This window comes from Lissotriton vulgaris, chromosome 6 (assembly GCF_964263255.1).
Source record: "Lissotriton vulgaris chromosome 6, aLisVul1.2, whole genome shotgun sequence".
Classification (NCBI taxonomy): Eukaryota; Metazoa; Chordata; class Amphibia; order Caudata; family Salamandridae; genus Lissotriton; species Lissotriton vulgaris.
This window is the reverse complement of record NC_141694.1, coordinates 1,098,092,500-1,098,117,076: the sequence shown is the minus strand read 5'-3', so window position 1 is coordinate 1,098,117,076 and position 24,577 is coordinate 1,098,092,500. Positions and strand designations below refer to the sequence as shown.

Here is a 24,577-nt window from a genome sequence, read left to right as displayed (position 1 = left end):
CATTATAAAATATATACAATGCAATTATTTACAAATCATTTACAACAGACAAATCAGAGTATACGTGGGAATAATAAAACGTAATTCATTTAGTAAAACACCAGGGTCTCACATCTTAATTTACGCATTTTTACAGGGGTCATTAATCTAATGAATATGTTTCTTAATTCTAGTTGCAGCCACCAAGAAGTTTGCCATACAAAAAGTAGTACGTGGGTTGGTCAATAATTGTAAGTAGAGCAGGGCTGGTCTCACTTGAGTGAAACCAGCCTCCTTCAGTACCGGTACCAGGTATTTTTTTCTTGGCTCTAAATAAAAACCACAAAACATAACAAAGTGCATGGTGTCTTGGGCTGAGAAATGATGACAATTGCAGGGAGGGGCTAGTTCAGGTTTTTCCCATGTTTTAAAATTCCCCAAATAAAAATGTAACAAATTAAACCTGAACTTAATTAGAAGGAACCTGTGAAATGGAATAGTGACGAAACCAAGGTAAGGTGCTAATGCAAATGAATTAACAAGTAGATCGTGTCTCCTCACCGCTGGTATCGCTAGTTCCCTTTCCTCACGACGTGCTCTTGCTCTCCCCATGAATTGCTTTTTAACAATGTCGATGTCCTGAGTCTTAATGTCTTTGGGAGAGGTAAAGAGCTCTGGTCTGCAAATGCCTTCATCAGATAGGCCAACCATGGAATCCTTTTAAAGTGATCTAGGGCCAGAACATCAGCCATGATCTTATGGTTGAGTGGCAGATCTTCGTTAAGCCAAGTCTTCAACCAGAAGATCAGGGGCGCCATGTTCAGCCCATCAGTGAGGAAGTCTAAACCCACCTCCATATGAATGGAATAAGTCGGTGTGGACTGAGGAACAGACAGTAGTGTCCGTATGAATCGGTTCTCAGCTTTCTGGATTGGCTCCAGATTTACATAACCCCAAAGGGGTGAACCATATGAGGCCAGGGCAACTGGTTTACTTTTATAGATTTTCAGGAGCGCTTCCATGGGCCTAGCGCCTAACCTGCCCGCAAAGCCCATAAGGGCTGCCGATGACCTAGTCACCGCCAACCTCTTTGCCCTCACTTGGGGTCCCCAGGATACCTTCTGATCAAAGATAACCCCCAGGTAGGGAAAAGTGGAGACTCTAGAAACAATCTCACCCTTGCACTCAAATGTATTGGTTTTTCTCTTGCTACTTTGTCGACCCACGACCATAGTATGTGCATTATTGGTATTGATTTTTAAATCTAACTGGTCCATAAATGTCCCAAAATCGTTAAGTAAACGTTGAAGGCAGACGTCAGTGCGTGCTATCAGCACGGCGTCGTCCGCGTACAGGAGCGCAGGTATCTTAACAGCTCCTGCACGAGGGACGTCTCCCTCAACCTCCTCCAGGTAAGCGCCCAGTCCATTAATGTAGATGGTAAAAAGCAAGGGGGCTAATATACAGCCCTGCCTAACCCCCCACATGGACTTGAAGAGGAATGTGCACCTTCCTTCGTTGGTGACCCGCACCACAGCAAAAAGCTCTTGGTGCAAAGACGCCATAAATTTAACCAATGCTTCATCTATCCCCATCTTTAGCAGGGTCAGCCATAACTTAGACCTGTTGACCAGATCGAAGGCCGAGGAGAGGTCCATAAATGCCAAAAACAAGGACCCCTCCTTGGCCACTGTGTATTTAGCGATCAACAGGTGTGAGTTAGAGCACTTCTCGATCGTTCCTTTTTTCTGTCTGAACCCATACTGAATCTCTGCCAACCCTCCGCAACCCTCTACATTATCCCTTAGTTTAGACAAAAGGGACTCTACCCAAAATCTTTACTGTAGAGTCCAAAAGGGATATGGGCCTATAGCACCCAGGGTCGTCCCGCTGGCCCTTCTTAAAAATGGGGACGATGTTAGAGATGGCCCAAGAGGAGGGTGTGGGGTTGCCATTGACGGCAGAGAATACGTTGGCCAAAACCCCCGCCCATAGCTTGGGGAGTGTATGAAGAAATCAGTCAGCACCCCATCAGGGCCCGGGGCCTTATGTTTGGTTGTAGCACAAATAGCTTTCTCCACCTCTGAGCTATGAAAAAAGATTGGGGAGGCGTCCAGGGTCACCAAGGGTACTACGGGGCCTGCATCATCGTTGTCCCCATACACATTTTTAAAATGGTCCAGCCATTTATTGTCTGGGATGACGCAGTCCATGGCCTCATTGTTTTGGTCAGAGAAGAATGGTTGTTTAACGATTTCCCAGAATTTCCGGCTATCCTTCAGGACGGCCACGGAAAGGAGGCTCTCCCGTGCTTCCCGTTTAGTGTTCTCTTGTCTGGTTTTTATAGCTAATTCATAATCTTTCCTCAATCTGACCATTTCATCCCTAATCCTGGGTGTATTCTTCAGGGCAGACATCAGAGACCTGTGTGCATTTGAGCAGGCAGCATCGAACCAACGATGCTTAATTGGTGCTCCCTTCTTAGGTTTGACCAAAAGATCCTGTGACACCTGCCCACATATTAACTCAAAAGCCCCTATGATTTCACAATCCTGGGCATGTATATCTAAACACACTGCCACCTGTGCCTCAATTTTTGGAAGAACTTCAGCATAGAAGTTCTCCGGGATCACCTTGGCCCATTTGAGTTTTCTGCCCTGATCAGAAGTGCGCAAAGTGCACTCCGACCTGGCTGGCCCAGGGGTTGGCCCCATAAAGTCTCCCCAGGCTACCTCAAGTAAAAAAGGGTTGTGATCGCTATAATGAGACGAAGCTGTACAATAGGAAATGACCCTGTTTAGAATACCCGGTGTAACAAAAATATAATCAATTATGGTTCCGGGGTTAGTGCCTGTAAAGGTAGCTGTTCTTGGGCCTCCCTCCGGTTCATTTAAATTAAAATTAGCCAAAAAGTCTTCCAGTTCTTCTCCTCGTGTAGTGTGTTCAAAATGTGGACCTTCGGCTCCTTCACCCCCTTCCCTATGACTTATACCACACATTAGCTTACAGGGGTGAATGTTAAAATCACCCAACAACATATACTCTGCATCGAAATATGTATTCTGACTGACTAGTGTTAAAACAGCATCTAAACTGGCGACATTATTGTCGCTATTGTCCCTATTACAAGAATGATAAAAATCAATATACAGGGTCCTCCTAGAGGGACTTATTTCCCTTTCTACAATCAGGATATTAGGCGAGACAGTATTGATCAGTCTAAGAGAACCCTTCAGATCTAGGGAAAATAAGGTTAACAGACCCCCTTAGCTCTGCCCGCGCAACTAGGAATAGCTGCTTTGGCAAAGCTGGTAAATCCGTCCAACCAGAAACTAGCAGATGATTCCCAGGTTTCCTGGAGGGCGATAATATTATGCCCTGAGACTAAACTTATCCAGCCCTTATCATTACGTTTAGAGTTGAGTCCTGCCACATTCCAGCTTAATATCTTACATGCATCACTTGTTCTACTCCCAACCTCTTCTGTCTCACAAGTGGGTTCACCCGATAGTCAGTCTATGTCCTCCAACCCTGACAGGGGAGCAAAGCGGTTAGCAATAACCAACGCGGGGCCCTCATGAACATTCTGGTGAACACAGGGTTGATTACTCACTGGGATATTTGGGAGCCTCGGGGGACACGGGGTGCATGTAATTTAGGCATACCCTCACCCAGAGGTACACGCCCCCCCCTGCTAACCCCGGGGCCTCTAGCATGCAACATTCGCCCTGGTGGTGGGTAAAAAAAGCCCAGAGGAACAGGTCTTAATTTGTCCGTTAGGGATATATCAGAGCCATCCCAAAAGAGCCTATCCGCTAGATCAGCCCTACTGAAGTTGACAACCACACAGAAACCTTGGATAGATTTCCGGTGTTTGCCTATCCAACCCACCCTCCTTGAGAATATGATTTCATCGGAAATGTTGTTGCCACAACATTTGTCTGTGCACCATTTTTTAGATTTAACCATAAGGTCCCTGGAGGATTCTACCTCCCCTTCCCTTAAAGGGGGAACCCCAATAAAGACAGCGACCAAAGGGGACGCTTCAGGTGGTAGGTTAAGCTTGTATTTGCTGTAAGAGGACCTCGCGGGTCGGGGATACGTGGTGGAGGCGTTGCCCCTGTCCTCTAAGGACAGGGGCAACGCCTCCAAGGCTGGGGATAGTGTATTAGTGACCCCTCCACCAATCTGGGAATGTGAAACCGGGCAGGGTGCCTGTACCTGCACCGGCTCCACCGTACCAACCTCCATCCTCTGAACCTCACCCTCGTGGCACTTTGTGTTAACATGGGGAACCTTGTTAGGTATAGAATTAGCAATAAGTCTGTCAATTAGTGTACATTTCTTAAGCAGACCTTCTAAACAAGTGTTCAAAGTGTCCACAATATCCTTTGCTATCCCAACCAGTAGAGGTTCAATTCTGGAAACAAAAAGCTCCTCCAGTTTGTTACCCAGTAAGTCATTTGTTATGTTTAGTAAGCATGGACTTGCCACGTTGTTATCCAGTGCACCCTTAGTTACGGGTGTAGTGGTCTGCTGACTCAGATCAGGCAAGCTTACTAAAGGGGATTGGCTGGGGACATCAGCTGTGGGGCATGTGGGTGGGAGGGTAGCGATAGTCACAATGGGATAGAGTGACACCGCAGGGGTACATGTCACAGGTGGATTGCCCAGCACTAAAGGGGAAGGTACAACAGTAGTTGATGGGGGGGTGGCTGTCAGCCCCAGTTCAAGTTCAGCATTGGCAATTCCCTTAGATAGTTCTCCCACCACTGAAGTTAGGTAGGTCATAAATGAGTTGGAATGTCTTGGAACCTTAGCCTTCTTCCCGCACTCCTCCATATTTATAGCCTTCTTTCACTTACCCATTATTAATTACAGATGTAAATGGGGTGGCCCAGCCCGGCTTCTTTCGGCCCCGGACGGCCACAGATGGCCCTGCCCTTGTCCCGGGCTTCTCCCGGCGCGTGCCCGCGCGCGTCCCGCGGGACGGGGTACTGGCGCTGCCTTTATGCGCCTCCTGGCGCTGGTGAGGGCGTCACTGGAGTGGGAGGGGCCCCGGCGGAGCCAAGCCCGGCCGGGAACCAGGCGGAGCAAAGCCCGGCCCTTTGCTGGTGGTGCTGCGGCGCTACGGGAACTGAGCCCGTCCGTGAAGATGCAGTTAGCGTCTGTGTCCCCCAACAAGTGTTGCTGCTGGCGCTGCCTTTATGCGCCTCCTGGCGCTTGTGAGGGCGTCACTGGAGTGGGAGGGGCCCCGGCGGAGCCAAGCCCGGCCGGGAACCAGGCGGAGCAAAGCCCGGCCCTTTGCTGGTGGTGCTGCGGCGCTACGGGAACTGAGCCCGTCCGTGAAGATGCAGGTAGCGTCTGTGTCCCCCAACAAGTGTTGCTGCTGGCGCTGCCTTTATGCGCCTCCTGGCGCTGGTGAGGGCGTCACTGGAGTGGGAGGGGCCCCGGCAGAGCAAAGCCCGGCCGGGAACCAGGCGGAGCAAAGCCCGGCCCTTTGCTGGTGGTGCTGCGGCGCTACGGGAACTGAGCCCGTCCGTGAAGATGCAGGTAGCGTCTGTGTCCCCCCCTCACAGTATACTAGAGCCAATCGCTGAAATTGACCCACTCACTGTTCCATGCTCTGGGCTGTGGTGGACAGAATTAAAATGTGAATATCAGATGAACAGACCAAAGAAGGGTAAAAGAGGTAACACTCTTTCTTGTAGATACTAGACTGCAGAACCACCTCGTCTGAGATCCAACTGCAGATTTCTCACTTTTATAATATTCGCCAGGCACAAGACAGGATTGGAAACGTTTCATAAAGTGCTCCAGTTTGCCGCTAAGTGACACTGTGCAACTCCACACTGGCTTCATTTCACCTCGCAATTAACAAAGCAGAGCTGCATATAGGCACCACCCCAAGACACCAGTCAGGTACTTGCTTCACTCTCTGCGTTTCCTAGGACACAAAGAAAAAAACAATTGATGACGACAGTGTGCGTATCTCTAATTTGGGACCTTTCTAAGTAGTAATAAGAGAACACTCCACAGGATGGAAGGTGGGAGGGCAGTGGGGAATTTGTGGTTATATAGTGTATCTACTAGAAAGAGCATTACTGAAGTCAGTAACATGTACCTCTGTTGGACAATTCTACTGAGGAATATTTACCTTGAGAAAGGCACCCCAACCAAAGGTGGAGGGTCTGTGGAGTGGGCACAGACCATAAAGTCTTGCAGGCCTGGTTGCGCGAAACACCCTTCCCATTAGACCTGGTTAGCAAGGCAGTAGTGCTTTGTGAAGCAAACACAAGGAGATGATGAGTAGTGCTTTGTGAACATGTCCACTGCCGCCTATGTTGTGGCCTGACTGATGTCAAGGACAGAGAGTCCAAGTGCCAACGTAGTGGTGGCAACTTTAGCTCTGGTCACAGGGTCCCACACTTTCCAGAGGCTGCTTTTTTGGCAATGAGTAGCAGATCTTAATGCAGACAACTATCCCATCCCAACAGTTTTTTTCTGCACCATCTTCCTATCCTTCATCCCAGAGAAACTGACAAAAACTAATCATCCATCCGACGGTCCTTTTTACGATTGATGTAAAAACTTAAAGCTCTTTAGGGGTCCAACCGATGGAGTCTCTTCTGCTCTTTTGCAGGCTGAGGAGTCGCAAAGAATGCTTGGAAAATGATGGATTGGCAAGCGTAAAGTCATGACTTTAGGCAAGAAAGCTCCTAGAATCACCAGCACCAGTTTGTCCGGAAACATAAATGTAGGGCATTGTACCAGGAGAGTCTCGGAGTTCACTAATGCAGGGAGTAGCGCAAAGGAAGTACACATGAGAAACGTCAAGACGAAGTGGGACAATGTGGTATCACAATGGCTTGAGAGGAAATATGCGTTTCGGGGAAATATGCGTTTCAAACCTGTAACGAACCAGATCACAATAGGTGATTTAAACAAGGATGGTTGGTTCGGAAAACATAGAAAGGCTAAAAAGGTCAAAAAATAATCTTTAAAATTGGCCACTACAATGAACTTGCTAGGTGAAAAAAAATTCTATACAAACAATAAAACATCTGACATTTTAGCTTGTAAAGGGTCGGCCTTGCTCATTCACACCAGACCACAAATCTGTCCCAGTGCCCGTGGTAAATGGACTCCGTAGATGGACACCTGGCAGCAAAGATAACATCCACAACCTCAGATGGTAGACCAAATGCATGACAACTGTTGTTGTTCTCTCTCTCAACACTTGGAGGTGTAGATTGAGCAGGTTCGGGTGCAGAACCCTGCCATGTTACTATAACAAAAAGGTCCTTCCGAGGTGGTAGCGGGATTGGGGGGAATGGGTGGGGTGTTATGGGGGAGGGGTGGCAAGACACTCAAGCCCACACGTTCTGGGTACCACACTCTCGTGTCACCATCAGGAGCCAAAAGGATGACTTGGGGCATGGTTGTTCCTGATCATCTTCAGAACTCGGGGCAGGAGAGGCAGAAGCAGGAATGCGGCAGGAGTCCAGTGTTACACCGTAGCCGGAATGCATTTCCTAGCGAGAGTCTTCATCGGATCTCCATCATTCAAAAGTTTGGACACTGCGCATACTAGACGGTGGCAAAAGGATCTAGCTAGGGTTTCTCCCATTGTCGGAAGATGCCCTGTGTCACCGCGAGATGCAGATGCCATGCGTGATCTGCCAAACACTGCTGGCTGAGTTTGTCCACCCTGGGTGTTCCAAGGATTCAGCTATGTGGTTCACTATCAGGGAGATTCCCTGATGATCCAACAAATTCCACAGATGCAAAGCCTCTGAGCGCAGAACCAAGGACTCCACTACACCCTGCTTCTTGGTGTGCCACATGGCGGTGGTGATGTTCATGAGAACCTGCCCAGCCTCCCCACTAAGGACGGCAGGAAGGACTTCAGCACCAGGTGCATGGCCTGCAACTCAAAAAGAATGATAAGGAGCCAGGTTTCCGGCAGAATCCACAGTCCTCTGATCTCCACCTATCTCAGATGGCCTTCCAAACCCAGAAGTGAAGTATCTGTCACCACTGTCATCTCTGGGTGAGGAAGGAAGAGGAGTCTGCCGCTGAGGAAATTGTGCTCACGCAGACACTACTGGATATCGCAGGCTGTCTCATCCACAACCTCGATGGCATCTAACAAGTTTCAGTGCTGCTCGGCCCATTGGAACATGAGATACTTCTGCAGAGCCCGCATCTGCTACCTGACAAATTTGACAAGGCGGACTCAGGAGGTTCAAAGGCCATGAAGCCTCAGAGTTGCTGTCACCTTAGCGGACAGAGGCTGAAATATTGGGTTCAGAGCATGAGGGACCCGAACTCAATGAAATAGAGCAAAAGCCCCTGAACTGCACCATATCCAAGATAGCTCCTATAAAAGGAAGCCTTTGTGTAGGAGTCAAGTATGACTTCAGCTCATTGATCAAAAAATCCTATGATATCAGATGGTTTCCAGTTGACTGGAGGTGGTTCACGACTGACTGCGGCAAACCTGTCAACAACAGCCAGTCACCAAGGTAAGGGAAAACTGGTATCCCAAAGATGGGCAGTGACCACCACATTCCCTTTCGTGAACACCCGAGGAGCACTAGTGAAGCCTAAGGGGAGCATATCAAACTGAAAATGCTAATGGGCAATCATGAACCATTTGTAACGTCTGTGGGATTGCAAGATGGGTACATAAAGATATGCATCCTGCAGGTCCGAGGCATCCAATCACCTGAATCTATGTAAGACTTAACCTGGTAGAGCATGAGCATTTTGAATGTGTCCTTCTGCAGGAAGTCATTGAGAAGGCGTGGTTCTAAGCTAGTGCAAAAGCCTCCATCCTTCTTCGACACATGGAAATAGCGAGAATAACAATCTACCCCTATTTTTGTGTCCAGAACCTTCTCAATGGCCTCTTATCGGAAGTGGAGCTTGTATCACTTACATTAGAATGGACAGGTGCTCGTCTGAGAGCTGCTCTGATGTGGGACAAAGATGGGGCAGAGCAGAAAAAAAATAGTAGAGCATACCTATGACGAATGATTTGGAAGACCCATCAGTCTGATGCGATGGAATGCCCCCCACCTTGAGATAAAGCACTGATCCTGCCTCCGACAGGGTGGTTGTGCGCAAACTAAAGAGCTGTGTTGGCTGTTCCTGCAGGGGAGAATGACTGGGAGGGCTGATGTCTATGGTGACCTGTGTGTTTTTCTCATGTCCTATCTCTGGCCTTGAAAGGACTGGGGGGACTGCAGTGGGGGCTGGGAGACTTGCATTGCCTGTATGCCAACCCTCTTTAAAAAGCCTCAGCATTTCCAAAACTGGTGAGGAAACAGTTTGGCTAGGGCTTCAAGGCATAGGGAGGGTGCATTGGCCCTACTCTCCTTAAAACATTCTAAGGGAGAATCAGCTTTCTCATCAAATAGACTTGAGCTATCGAAAGGTAAATCTCCAAGAGAGGCCTGTATGTCTCCTGAGAAACCTGTGGTTCGCCATCCACGTGTGGCGACAGACAAGGTGCCGACCGCTCATCCAAGACTATCAGTACGGTCAAGGTCAGCACAAATCACGTAGTGCCCGCATCTTGACTATCTTGAATGGTCTAAGCCAAGGAGGCCCAAGGTCTTCCTGGACCGCCGGTAAGATTTCACTGGCAATGTCCAATAGGCAGACTGCATGTACCAACCTCAATACTAGGCTAGCCGAAAAGAGCATTTGTTTTCCGAACGACTCAATCCTCCTTGACTCCTTTACCAGTGGGGTTGTAGAGAATGAATTGAGGTTTACCTTAATGCTGGAAGCCTAAATAACCAGACTCTCTGGAGGAGGAGGATGCCTGAAGAAATCAGGGTAGCCTGGCCACCTGCTTATTCACCAGTGGGTTAAAAACAGGGCCTGGACCAAGTGACCATCAAGGTGTCAGCGAGGGTGTCATTGGACGAAAGCAAGGGCTCAGATAAGACAGGCCCAAGTTGTAAAACATCTGCAAGGACATTTGCCTTAACTTCAACAGAAAGCAGCACTAGGTTGAAGACCTCAGTAGGTCGATGAATTATCACAGTAAAAGGAATCACTCTGTTCCATTGGGGTCCAAGATGCGAAATCAACTCCGTGTCAGGGGAAGCACCAATCCTATTTGCCTCCTGTAAGTCCATATAGAACCTACCAACATCATAATGAGGGGCTAAATCCTCCCTTTCCTCACCATTGTCATCTCTGGGTGGTTAAAGCTCAAATCAATAGTCTGAGCCAAAAACACAATGGAGCCTCTGAGGCTGCTCCATGGTAAGGGAAGCACAGTATCAGACTCAATTGAAATGAAGAAAAGCTGCGATCTAGCAGGTTCAGAGCATGACCTTTGTCAGTGTCAAGACAAAACCAGTTCAGGATTGGATATCACAGTGGCTTCAGCGTCGATGAAGGAGAAACCAATGCAGATCTTGGAGCCGGATGAGAAGTCTGCACCTGTGCTCCAAGAGTTCAGGTGACACAAAAGATGAATTCACTGGCGGTCCCTGCAGATCCTTGAAACCCAAAGGCATGGCAGAGGGAGCAGAAAGAGCAGCAAAGATTTGCAGCATGGGTTCCTTTACTGTCTCAACTTCTTGCTGCGTTGCTGGTGCCCTGTGCAAGTCGGGCACTTTGGGATCAACTGTGGAATCAGCTCCTCAATCGGTGATTAGGAGTGAGATCAAGTGGCCCCTCAACACCCTAGCGACAGTTCTTTTGATAAAGAGTGTCGGAAAGGGGTTGAGACCTGCTTGCTTTCTTATGTTTCCACATGGACTTTGACTTACTGGAGGACTTTGATTGCAAAGAAACTGCCTTGCCGGAATGGCCGCCGGAGTGACAGCAAGTTTCAGCCCTCAACTTGTGTCAAGAGTCTCTCTTACACCGGTCTTTGTGGACATCCAGCTTCACTTCATGGTCGAGTACATAAAGCTGCACTGCTCACACGGCTTGGGATTGTGCCCCACAACCAGAGACATACACTGTGAGACTCTCTGACTGACATCTGTTTGCTGCAGTTACTGCATGGCTTGAAACCAGTAGGACATTGTTAAGTTGCACAGTGGATGTGTTTTGTGGAAGTCGCCGACAGACATAATAAAATGGATTGGGGCACAGGATCTGCTTTTAAAAGGTACAGAAACAAAGGCACAGACATTGGCGTGCAGGGGTTGGCTTCATATGCTGCTCCACACCATCACTTCCAGGCTGAAAAAAAGCCAAAGCGAAGATGCTTGGTGTCACCTAGTGGCATACAGAAGCTCTCCTCTGAAAAGTTTCCTGCTCCACCTGGGAGTATTCTAAAGGGGAAGAATCTGCAGTATCCATCAGAAGCAGCTTTACATATTTCTTTTTAATTATTTCTGTACCAATAAAGAGTCATGGGTGGGGGTTCGTCAATGATTTCAGCACACTTCAGTGGTCTGTTGTGACAGCTTTTCTGTTTTCCTTCATTCTTGGTTCCTAACGAATGGCTTCTGAGTTCCTGGTTTGAGAGTGTGCTGGGGATGCCCAAGTATAGATTAGTTGGTGCATATACACGTAGTAATGCTGCAATCCATACATACGAGTATTTGCGATTTCTGGTTATTGGCATTAGAGGGGGAAATGATGCATGGCCTTTTGCGATTGTTTACTGGAACATTTCAAAGAAGAATGCACAGTTGCAGAGCAATATGGGACCAGCAGTGATCAAACAAAATTATTGGTGACAAAGTTGCTGCCTGTGAGGCTTTGGCAGCATGCTTGCTTGTGAAGCTGAACTGATGGTCAGTGAAAGTAAACAGATCTAGCCACAGCTCAGGAAGCCTCCAAGGACAAGACAGCATTAAGGCATCAGAATAGAAAGTAAATGGCAGCACTCTGCTATCATTCATAATTAAGTGAGCTAGCATTGCAATAAATAACAACTTCATGAGATTCATGTTTTGAGGAATGGCGTATTAAGGTCAGATCAAAAACCTTGTACGTTCATGAGTTTGCCCTTCATCTTGTAAAGATGTCAATGTCCATGAGGTAACATGTTCTTCACAATATCTCTATCTGCTAAGGAACAACAGCTGCTGTGCTATTCTTTTGGTGATCATATTTAACGACTGTTATTTTGAGGTTTATTTGACTCTGATCCAGAACAGTCTTGTTTGGGGCACCAGATACCACCATACAAGATGGCTGTGTAGTAGAATCGCTTTTGCAGCCAGGGCAAAGAATCCATAGCACGCTTCTCCAAAAATGCACATTGGCTGCAATAACTGGCAGAACCAGATCGGGAAGATGAAACCCCATTAAATGCTGGTGCTGATTGAGGGTCTAACCGGTAGGATCCTGCACAAGCACCAGAAGAAATAAGACTTGATTCTGTGTCCTGTGGAAGTCACAGAAGCCTGTGGAGAACAGCCTGGACACTAGATGAGGCAACTGAAGCTCTTCGCTGCATGCCTGATGGACTGTATAAGGGTGGGAAGAAGAGACTTGAGTTTTCCTGTGAGGTTGATTAATGTGCCATGATCTCTCGTTGTAGACTGAATGTTATACTTGACTGCAAAAACTGTCATCTACCCTAACCTAGAAATGTGAGAATGTTACACTTAACTATTTTGAAGGAGCACTAACCTTGCAAGATTTTGCTCAGGTTCTCCAGGAACTTGCTTAATTCTAGGAAATGTTGACTGGAGTAGAGTGGGTGACTATAGCTCACTGCCTCAGCCAGAGATTTGTCGGGAGGGGGCGGGTCATTAGAGAGGTCTGATTCACTGTGGGTGGGGAGTAGAGAATTAAAGGCCAAGTACAGATGTTGATGTACAAGCTAACAGAAACGTGGAAATCACTAGCGCTTTAACTAGGGCCTGGGTAATATAATGCACAGTACGGCGCAAAGTGACACTACCCCACCCCAGCTCAAACTGATGTCATGGAACATGAGAGGCCTGAATATCCATCAGATCATAGCATACGTTCATGGACATAACATAGACATACTATTGTTTACAAGAAACTGACCTCTGAGTCAACCTCTGCCCAAAAATGGACTGACCATACATTCTTCCTGCCATATGCCTGTGAAGGAACTATAGTGATCACATATAACACCGATTCAGATCCAGAGGGACACTATCTTATAGAACAGGGTATATTGCAGACGTCCCATATTAATTATATAAATACCTATGGCCCTAATCATGATGACCCCAAGTTTTTCTCCTATTCAATGTCAAGTTGTGAGGCACTACAACCACACAGAACAGAATGGAGAGGAGACTATAATTGCAAATGTAACTGTATTTATGTAGCACTTACTACCCCTGATGACATGTTGAAGAGCTTTACAGTGAGTAGCATGCTACTCTGAATTCCAAGGTTAGCAGTTAATCCAGTGGTTATTGAAAGAATTGCATATATTTACTCCAGTTACTTAGTGACAGATTATATTCATACGAGTTAGGTTTGACCATTAGTGGGGCTCTGTGGTTTCAGGTGGATGGGTGGTGAGATAGATAGGCTTGTAGAGATTAGGTAAGGTTAGATTACATGGATAGGCTTTTAGAGGAGATGTTGTGATCTATAGAATGAGGTCAGCCAATTGCAGAATTACAATACGAAGGATTAAGGCAGACGCTTAAGACTGAGATTAGGCTATACTCAGAAAAAGAAGGCATGCAGAGGATGGAACTAAGAACATGGCGTATTTTTGGTTGGGATTGAAAGAGATCACTAGATCGACAAATCGATAACACACCTCTCCCAAACATATCCTGACCACTTTCCGGTGGTACACACACTTACACTTCTAAATAGTATGGGAGAATGTAGATTATGGAGGAGATGCCAACCCAATATGTTATTAGATAGTATGTTTGAGGAGGAAATATGGCAGGCTATCAATGCTTACTTTGACATTAGCCAAGGCTCAGTCGATTGATAATCAGTGCTGTGGAAGGTGTTTAAGGTTGCAGTACAGATGAGAGAGCATCACTAAAGGTAATGGCCAACTTAGATCTTTCCACATTAGGCTAAGCACACTAGAAAAAGAGATCAAAACACTTGAGGATGCATACACTATCTCTTAAGACTTCAAACCATTCACAGGAATACACTCCACAGTATAGGATTTCTCAGATGAGGAAGAAAGTTAGATTAACTTTCTGGGAAAATATACCTCAGGGTTACTACGGCTGGAATAGTGCACCCATAATAGGCGGCATCAGATATATTTCAGTGTGAATGGGTAGAAGGAGAGCCGCAATGTCACCCCTGACCCCTTTCGTACTCCACAGTCTACTGGCGACAAACACAAACCTCGACAAAGTACCACTGGTGTGGCTATTGATGGTTCAGTAAGAGCCACTGTGTCTCCAAATTTCCCTGGCAGAAATAAAGGATGCCATCAAAGGCATAAAGGAAGGACACAAACACCAGGTAGTGATGGTCCAAGAATTACATCTTACAAGGAATATGCTGAAGAGTTGACTCCCTTGCTGTTCCCAATGTTCAAGGAAGCTAGGATCAGAGGTATACTAATCCTAACTTTGACAGTGGCGTCAGGCACCACCCTTCTGAAGTCAGGCAAGCCCCCCCCCTCAGACCATTGACCTACAAAGGCTTTTACAGTTAATTAATATTAACTATACATTGCTAATTAAAACATTGGCTAATAGACTTCTGCCTCTGATGCATGGAATAGTACAACTACACATATCTGGATCCATGCAAGGGGGATTGCCAGCATACAACTTATTTGAGGACCTTGTTTATAGCCATGCACCAAATAGATCCGGAATCAGAGTGGTTGCATTGTTTCTGGATACAACTAAGGCCTTTGGCTCAATATATTGGCCATTTCTACAGGGTGTCCTGCAAAGAATGAGGTTATGGAAGGCTATGCTACAATAGACAAAACTGCTGTATACACAACCAGCGAGAAGAATTACGGCTAATAATCAGATGTCCGCTCCTATAAAAATAGAAAGAGGTACGCAATTGTCCTAGGGCTGCTCGGGTAATGATGAATACTAGGCGCAGATTTTGAGGGCTATTGGCGAGATGACTAGACTTTGGCTCGAACCAACCCCACTTATCGCATTTTTAGGATATGGAAGGAATCTCCCCAAAGCACACTGCAAGTACAACGTGATGGCACCACTGCTAGGTAGATGCAGAGTAACTATGTGTTGCAGGAGAGAGAAGTTTTTGGGCTGTCTCAAGGACCTAGTTCTTTGTAAAACTCAGAAGTATACACAGTGTTACTCTTCAAGTAATTCTAGACCTAGATATGTATTGGAGGTAGGACAATACCAGCTGGGCAAAGGAATACAATGTGCTAACAAAATATAATCATGAATTTGAGGCACTGCAAAACACAATGCAAGTTGAGATGATGATAGAAATTATACTAATATGGAAGAATTGCTGAAATGTAAACAATAGGCCTGAAAAGGCATGCTAATGTTATGCTGCAATAATGAGACTAACTGTCTCATTGAACGCAACATTTTTGGCAAAATGAAATGAAATATTTAAAAAGGTAATCATCTCGTCTGATGTCTCCCTCCCCAAAGCACCTTCCCAAATATCCCTCCCCCTTACTTGGCCACTCCAATATTCTGCATGTCAACCATTCAGTCCTACCTGCTGTTGGTTTACGGGAGTATACAGACCCTGTGGAATCAGAGTTTGGCAATGTATTCTCAAATAAATTCTGAAAGGTTGGGAAGAAGTAAGGGGTTGGAGCCTAGTAGCCCCTCTACCTGAAATGATTGGTATCATGAAATGAAATTCTAGGTCATAAACATCAAGCCACCTAACGTCATGGGAGGATAGAAAGGTTTGATCATATGGCCAAACCAACATCCTATTCTTGTTATGTATAAGACTACCCTTCACAATTACACTGGACTACAAAAACACTACTCTTAAATGTGTCCACATTTTTACCTCTTAAATAGATCAACCTCAACCGCTTTATTGTGATCAGTAACGGTTCAGTACTATTTTCTTTTAAAAGCCATCTTCTCCAACCAGTGAAATTTGAATATACAATGTCATTTCACATGTTGCTTCCTCGTATATTTGGATATGATCTTTCACTTTCTACATCATTCTGGATTCACAGTCTACCTCTGGTGTCGCTCAGGCAAGGGCAAACGAAGCTGTTTTGGAGAATATTGACAACAGTTCCACATTAAAGGAACAAGTATTTGCAGTTTTGCAACATTACTCAGGCCTGGCTCAGTGGAAGTATCCAGTAGTTCCAGCTCAAACTCCTTAATCTCTCTGTCCCTTTACCTGTTGGAAACAATTTAACTTATAGTAAAAAAGACAGGCGAAGGAAACAGGCCTAATCTATCTAGTTCCTAGATATGAAGATGCTCTTTGATTGACTTGTTCAGAGATTCACAATTACCACTCACAAAAATAAGTGTAAGCTTTTTATTTATTTTAGCGCTGGGTAATAAAGTGCCATTTCTAAAATCACAGTTCATAGAATTTAAGATGCAAAGGAGTAGCTATTGTGTGCGCAGACCCCCAATCTTTGAATATTTCAAGGGTTGAGTCTGTTTTTGGGCAAAAAAGGCAAGAGCCTTTAAAGGACATGTCCTTTACAGAATTTTGGACTTTCCAGGAGAAACCTGTGGACCTCACCTAGGCATGACTCCTAAGCACAAAACTAGTGCCAATCGTCCTGCCTATGCATTCTGTAGTATCCAAATATCATCTGATGGTGAATTTTGCCACAGCCTGTCTGTCCTGAATGGCCTACGTGAGGACACAACACGAGTTCTCGGCTGCCGCAGGTAAAACGTGGGCAACAGAGTCGAAAGTGCGTTTGAGTAAAAGTCAAGCAAACAACTGGTGTGACCGAGAGCAAAGCAAGTTTTTTTTAAAGAAAACAAGTGCTTGCTACTTATTTTAATGCACTTACATTTGCAGTCTGATAGGATAGTAACAAAAGCATTAGGGTTGACTTTGCTGTTGGATGCTTGAACCACCAAACTTTCCAATGTCGGGTGCTATATCAGGAAGACTGGGTCACTGGGAGCTGGGTGATGCGTTCGAGCTATCTGTCCATTTACCAGGAACAGGAGAATGGCTTCACCTATGTTGCACATAGAGTATCTGTCAAAGCTTCATTAATAAACAGCACAGGCTCTGTATTTGTCCAGGTTGGAGGACCTTCTTAGTGGACATTGATTTTTACCTCCATGGTGGGCAATTTTGGCCTGGTACATCAGTGGCCCTCCCCATCACCATCGCAGAAGAGACACTGTCCTCTGTGGCAAGACAAGTGGGGATACAAAGCCAGTTTTTGGAGAAGTATCCAGGCCACTGGCATCCTTAGCTCCTCTCACTAGTTATCATCTGTGTATTGGGGAACTAGTTAATCACCCTCATCATAATGATCATTGTTTGAATCAGTACCAAGCAGTTTGTGGAGGACCAGAGCCTTCCTTGAGGCAAAGGTAATGTGTCAGAGTCTGATGTGTTGCCAGAAGGCTTTAGCACGGTGGGATTGGGGTACTTCGTCTTTAGAGGTTTAAGCCAATACAGCTCAGAGTCAAAGAGCACCATCAGTGGTGCTTCATCATCCGGAGTCGATTGTGTAAACATTGGTGTAGATGGTTAAAGGTCTGGTGAAGGTAATGGGACCAGGATCAAAGTCAACACCAAAGCTGGTGCACGGCCTGTAATGGATCCAGAGTTCTTAGCTGGTGCAGAGGGCAGTACCACCAGGGGGGCTTCTGGTGAAGGGCCTTGCTGTTCCTTGGGCCTGAAAGCACAACAGAAGAAGCCAGTAGTGTGACAAATAGACACAGCAAATTCTTTAATTTGCTACAGTGTCATCGATGCACCCGTAAATGCAGGGAAAGCGGGGACCAGATTCAGAATCGATCTGAAGGAGACTGAGTTCAGCAGTGAGACCGAGAGGCACAATGGTGCTCCTGCGCCTTCTCTGGAGTTCAAGAGTGGCAGTAAATGAGCAATTCCGGCATGGACTTCTTGTGCTTCTTTTTTTCACTCACCCAATAACTTTGACAGCAATAACGTTCTGGTGCTGTAATGACTTCGGGAGCGGAAACAGGACCTTCCTTTCAACGTCGATTGATCATGGTGTGGAGTCTTCTGGTGCTTAGCAACGTTAACTACGCCTTACAGTCACAGGTGGTTTCAGATTCATCTGGGCTCAGTCACTACAGGCCATAGAGTCACGGTCTGACCCCAAGCACAATATGCATACATGATGGAGATCTGTCACAGACAATAGCTTGCAACAGTCTCTACAAGGTTTAAGCTCTGTTGTTTTAAGGCTGTGACATTTCCCTTGGACACTGGTATCCGGTGAGAAATGAGGGGTGTAGCTGCAGATCTGCATCTAAAAGCATGAAAAGAAAGGACCCAGCGACAGTGTGCATGGGAGGTGCTTCTAAGCAGCTCTGCACATCACTACAGAGGTGGAACGAGTCGACGTGGAGCAAGACAACACAACCTACCAGCACGCAGGTGTACTGCATGAAAGTTTCCAGTTCCAGTCTGACCCCTGGAGAAAATGCAAAAGCAGAGGAATCTGTGGTTAGAAGTAACTATCAGAAATATAAATGCCACAAAGAGTGTTGTGGTTCTAAGAGGTTGTGCCACCCTTATATTGTCTTTCTGGCATGTGGGCGAGTCACTGTCAGAGATGCAGGCAACCTTGCTAGTCGTTACAAGAAAATTATCTCTACCCAGTAACCAAGCTATATTTTTTCTAGCCCTTTTCTGGAACATTCTGTTCAGATACATTTGCAGAACCGACTTGGGCCTTAGACCAGACAGGATGGCATGGAGATAAGAAAAAGTAAGTATTGTCATGATGAAAAAGTAGGACTCCGCATAATGAACATTACAAGACAGCAATCCGTGCATTACCACATTGTCCATCTCCCCATTCGTTACTACTTCAGTTATAACCCAGTAGTTAACAGCCCTCGTCTGGCACATGATAAAAATTAGCAGTACTGTATGGAAAAAAACATAACAGCTGTGAGCTATTAAATAGAACAATAAAAGCAAAATAAAAGAAATCTGAGGAACTTATGCCTGAATACTCAAAAGCTTTGAAAATAAGTTGGCAAGAGACACTCTTAACAATTCATCTTATCAAGCCAATATCACTCTATTTAATCAATCATATACAGAGGCACTAGTTTCACTTCTTGATCACAGCTGTAGAAAGTTGCGGCCTGATCCATTAAGAGTTTCTGCCTTGTCTAATTCTTCCCTTTTACCTGCAGACCATCAAAATGTCTCCTCTTTCCCATTCTTACCGAGACTACCCATCCAGCACCAATAAGTTGACCCTCATTAAAATTTAGAACCTAGCTTAGAAATGCACCCGAGAAGTAGGCGCTATTTATCTCACTCGTTAAGAACCGACAAGGTGCAATACATTTCATCTACTATGAGTTTATGCCTCAAAAAATGAGGCATAACATGTCCATGTTAGTTCTTTTAAAACTAAAAATCCCATGTCCTGGTATTTATAAGGCCTTTTACCCCATTTAATTTCATATGGGTTTACCTGCCGAAATTCATTGACGGGAGGAGTGGAAATCTGAAGGTGCAATCTTTAATGCACCTGGTATTAACTGGGAGCGACTTGTAATTGTTATAGTTGTGTAAACATCGGTCTACACCGGGACCATGATTTAACGAGCCTCTCATAATCAAGGTCTCTTGATAAACTGTACATCCTGCTTCTCTCACATCCAGCAAAGCTGACACCCAACTGACTGACAGTCAATACAGATTATACTTCATCTTAATGTCAGACCATCCTCCAGAAGAAGAGGCATTTCAGTATTAGATAGAGATGCTTTTTCTAATAAAACTCATCTGGAACAAACCCATATGTTCAAAGGGTAGGGGGTAAAGGGTCCATGGCCTCAGCGAACCAATGGTAATAGAGCTAATCTGGTGAGATTTTACTCGTTCATGACAATGGGAAACCCCTTCCCCATTAGTGTTTAGAGTACTTGTGGATACTTCGGAACAAGTAGAAAAAATCAAATGTTCCCTGGAATCAATTCCAATGTATTTTGTTGTGTTTCATTGCAAGGTGAGAACATTTTGTAGCCAACACGTGTTTCACCCCTTTACATCGGCCATCCGGCCTAGGGCTTCTGCAGGGCGTTAAAATTCGAAAACTGGGATCAGAGGGGTAATCGGTCCTTTCCCAGAAAAGCATTGTGGTCTGGTAGAACGATGCGTAACACACGTCTGTGGTAGTCAGTCGGCGTTTCAACAAACCCATATGTGACTGGGAACCACTCTCAAGTTACAGGATTTTTTTCATCCCTTTTATACATGTAGTTTCCTTCTTCAGTAACAGCAGACATTTCTGCCTCATATGCATACCCCTTTTCAGACCTTACTGCAAATCTTGTTAGCTTTTCAGTTTGAAGAACAGGGGCAGCACCGACACCGAAGGCCATAGCACTCATGTGATTTAATGTACGATGGCAGACTACAAACACCCCTCCCTACTGTGCAATTTAGTCGAAATATGATACCATAGAGTTTGTGCCTCCCCGTCACGTTAACCTCACTGTAAGTGCGTGATCGTATATACTGCGAGCCACGATGGCTGGTAATTCTTGTGTCACTTGTATATATATTCAGGCTGATGTCATTCGTGTTGAATTAATACTGCTTTCATGGGTGTTATCCAGCTCTCTTGTTGTTCTAAAATGAAAAATAAAGTTTAAAACAAACTGCACAATTTGTTCACTAAACTAAATGCTATTTTCAATTTTTTGGGTTGGTACATCCTTTAGATACCATCGAATCGTCATAACGCATGCAAGGTCTTAAACATTTTCACTCTTTATCCTCTTATCCTCTTATCCCCAAAAACATATCACACTAGCCATGAAACTGCATCTAGGCACTGAAAATATATACATTTCTGAGTGTACATGCCTTATCTGTTGGCAATGCCAAATAAAACCAAACATTTATGCTCCCTTGATTAATTTCAACCACTGGTTGCAGATGAAACCCACCATAACTCATTTTTGGGGACTGGTACTTATTTTTCCTCATTATACAAGAGTAAGAAAAACACAAAAAGGTTAAAGGAGGAAGAGAAAGAGGGAAAACAGTCCAAACAGTGAAAGCGGGGATGTAAAAACCTTAAAGAGTGAGATAATGAGGCAAGGAGTGTTTGGTGGTGCATGAAAGAGGCATACAGTGGGATCAAGACTACGCAGCCTTGGTATTCGGCACCCTCAACTACCACTGGCGCCTGTCGCAGGCTTCTGTGCAAAACTTTGGGCCCAGCACCTATTCCATTACAAACTAGGCACTGCCTTGACTGCCTGACTTCATTAGGGTTTTGCAGTAATGTCCGAAACCATTGTTCTCTCTTGTATAAGACACTTCCTTGACTGATTTATATGGAGAAATGCCATGATCACAGGGAAACAAACCTCCTATGATCTGAGCTTTGCTGCTCTTGGGTTCAATATTCTGTCCAAAGGAGACTTGATGCACTCTCCCGCAAAAAGTTACTGTCCTCAACGATCATAGCTTTTCAAATGTCAACTTTGCTTCTTAACAACTGTATGCAACAGGGAACAGTTTTATACTTGACATGTTCAAGGCGACTGGAATGAAATAGAATATGGAAACATTGAATGCCTGCCTTTCCTCTTCAGAAATAGTTATGGAGAATGATGGAAAAACTGTTTGATATTACAAAATGGAAACAGCTAAGGCAAGGGGCATTAGGATGGAGGAATGTGCAATAACATTCAACCTGGAAAATTTACGGCATCAATGGCAAACTTCAAATTGCTCAGAGCCATCTCTTACAATATGCAATAATCGCTAATGTAACTCACAAAGTATGCAAAGATTTTCCAAAAATTCACAACAAAGCAACCCTTACTCTAAGGGGGAAGTTGGAGGCTCGAGTCCTCCTTTTGCAGAGCTTTAAGTGACCGTCACCTTCTCAAGATTCTTACAATAGAGATGCATAGTGCGAAGATCTGGCAACGAAGTTGACTGACTGGGAGAAGCCTTTTGCACTTTTGAAAAGAAACGCGTAGGAAAAGTAGCTTTAAAATACCCCAATTTACATGATAAAACTATCAGTCCTAATGCAATACACGAAAAAATAGGAATGGATCAAAAAGTATCTGATGGATGCTACAGATATATTTTCCCAAGATTATCTGAACACCACTTACTCCTATTTCTAAGACCATGAATTCTAAACTGAGGAGGGAGTCGGTAGAAAAATGACACACTGATATAAACCGGTTATCTCTATTACAGAGATGGGTGTGATTATGGACAAAAGGTGCCTCAAAAAATCTATAGCATTTTAATGAATCCATTCTTTATTGGGTTGGATCACAGGGATGTCAAACGGGCAAAGTCTGGGCGCCATGTAGTGTAGTTCCTATATTCCCAATAGGCTCTGCGCATTGGAATAATATATCCTATAGATGTGGCGTAGGACTTAGGTCGATTGGGTCTCTATCGAATATATTAGACTTAATTGTGGGTGCCAGCTAGCTCAAAGGTCACTAGAAACTTTCTCGAATACACAAGAAGGGATTAGTTTCTGAAAACTGCATAAACATGACAACTTTGTTTCTCCAAGATAAAACATATCTTGAGAGTAGTGGAAACAAAAGATCGATATTTCACCCAGTCAATCGTGCATGCTTCGTTTCATCAGAGGTGCAGAGAAATAGAGAGACGGGCGTTTTCAGTAAAAGTATTTATTGAACAGTCCTCTTTCTCATGCAAAAGAAATGAACTGCTACAATCGTAATACTGGCTGTAAAGTATAATGCGTGCAGCAAGAATAGTATTATAAAATAATACTGTAAAAGCATGGTATGGTTTCTAAGCCATAAAATACATACAGTAATAATAAAGACTAAAAGTACTCAACTGGTGCTTCTAAAATACGCCTACTCTGATGTGCCTAACCTAAGTCTAGTACGAGGGAAGAAGTAAGTGAGGTGTAGCATAGGTTTAGTTTCTTTGCCAAGAATCTATCCAAGATTTCTCCTAGGGTCTAATCCGCTCCGTACCTTGGTTTTAGAATGAAGGAGGTCTGGTATCTCTGTCTCGGGACTCGATTTCCCAACACCCCGCAAGGGGAGCTTGGAAACACTGGAGCTGGATTCTCAGCAAGAGAAAGGCAGCCTCTCTGTCAGTGCATCAGCTAGAGGGTCAGCTTTCTTCGGCACTTGCTGTAGCGAGCTGCGTCGGGCAAGTAGATAGTCGAACTGCTCCAAACCACCCTGTGTTTGCTTGGGAAAGTGTGTGCATATTTATACTTTGAAGGTCGCTGGTTTGACGTAAAGTCGGACATAATAACGTCACCAAAGAACCCCAAGGGAATGGTAGTTCTTTGAAAACGCCATGATTTCTAGGACAAATCAATATTCAAGAAAGGGGATGTCCGTGACTGCTTTAGAAGAGTTTTCCAAGAAATTGTTGTGGCTTTTTGGAACTAGTGGAAGTAGCCATGCCTGTATTTGGACTGGGTGGGTTATGTCTAAATATGGTTACGATTTCTATGCCTATATAAGGGCAAGGTGAATTATACCTATATAAGGGCATGAATCAGTAAATTACAGTTTGGTCCTAAAACGCTATACAACAATCTCAGTTTGCTGTTATGTTGAATGCAATGTACACATAAAACAAAAGAAGTTTGTTTAGGTGGCATATTTCAAAACACAGCCCAACAATGACATCTCAATTTATGCTGGTCTGACTTCAACCATCATGATGTTCATATCACAGCACTGTTCCATAACTGTACATTGGTCTTACATTGCGATGAGGAAAAATGAGTATGCAAGCTGCCAACATTTCTGTGAACCCCACCTCAAACAGTTTTCTTTTGGTTTTAGAATTCAGAAAGAGAGGCTGCCAGGGAATGTCTTTATGCTTGAAAGGGCAAGAAAAGAAGCATGACAAACATAAGATATTTACAAAAAGCTTACTTCTTCAGTGAGAGCTCCAAACACCGCCAGCGTATCAAGCAGCAGGCTTGATGTATAGAAAGACTTTACCATATTCCTGCAGAAAGCAAAATTGCATTTTTAGTTTAAGATCAACCCTGTCAAATACCAGAACTAGCTACTATATCTTAAAGTGGGGTCCTGCATGAAAGTCTTCTGACATACATTCTAGATACAGTGGTATAGACTAAAGAAGGTTCTCCAACGAGTAGCTCACTCTAGGTACCTGTAAGTAGCTATCATTTGTGCAGGACAGCCTAATATATATATATATATATATATATATTTTTTTTTTAAATCCTTTATTATGTAGAGAAAAAGACAGTTACAGACCTACAACCACGGAGGCTGTTCAGTCAAACACAACAACATCAACATCAAAATACACAGCTGATCAGCCGACAACCCGGGGGTACGGCAGCGATGTTTCATGATTATGTAAAAGCAGGTGGTATAGTTAGGATCAGTGAAAGGTTTCACATTTCATTTTTGGTTTAAAGAAAACCACAAACAGAAAAAGAGAGATCGAGGCATTGCTATATATAAACTGTCCTTCCCTTAGGGCA

The 24,577-nt window shown here is 44.7% G+C and overlaps 1 protein-coding gene across 1 annotated transcript in view; it reads right to left on the bottom strand.

Moving 5' to 3' along the window:
* The window catches only part of VTA1 (vesicle trafficking 1), a 329,175-nt gene that overhangs the window by 134,704 nt on the left and 169,894 nt on the right, over positions 1–24,577 (bottom strand). Inside the window, exon 4 of the mRNA XM_086927161.1 lies at positions 23,994–24,069. Within this exon, the coding sequence (XP_086783287.1) occupies positions 23,994–24,069 (76 nt within the window). The remainder of the gene's footprint in view (positions 1–23,993; positions 24,070–24,577) is intronic.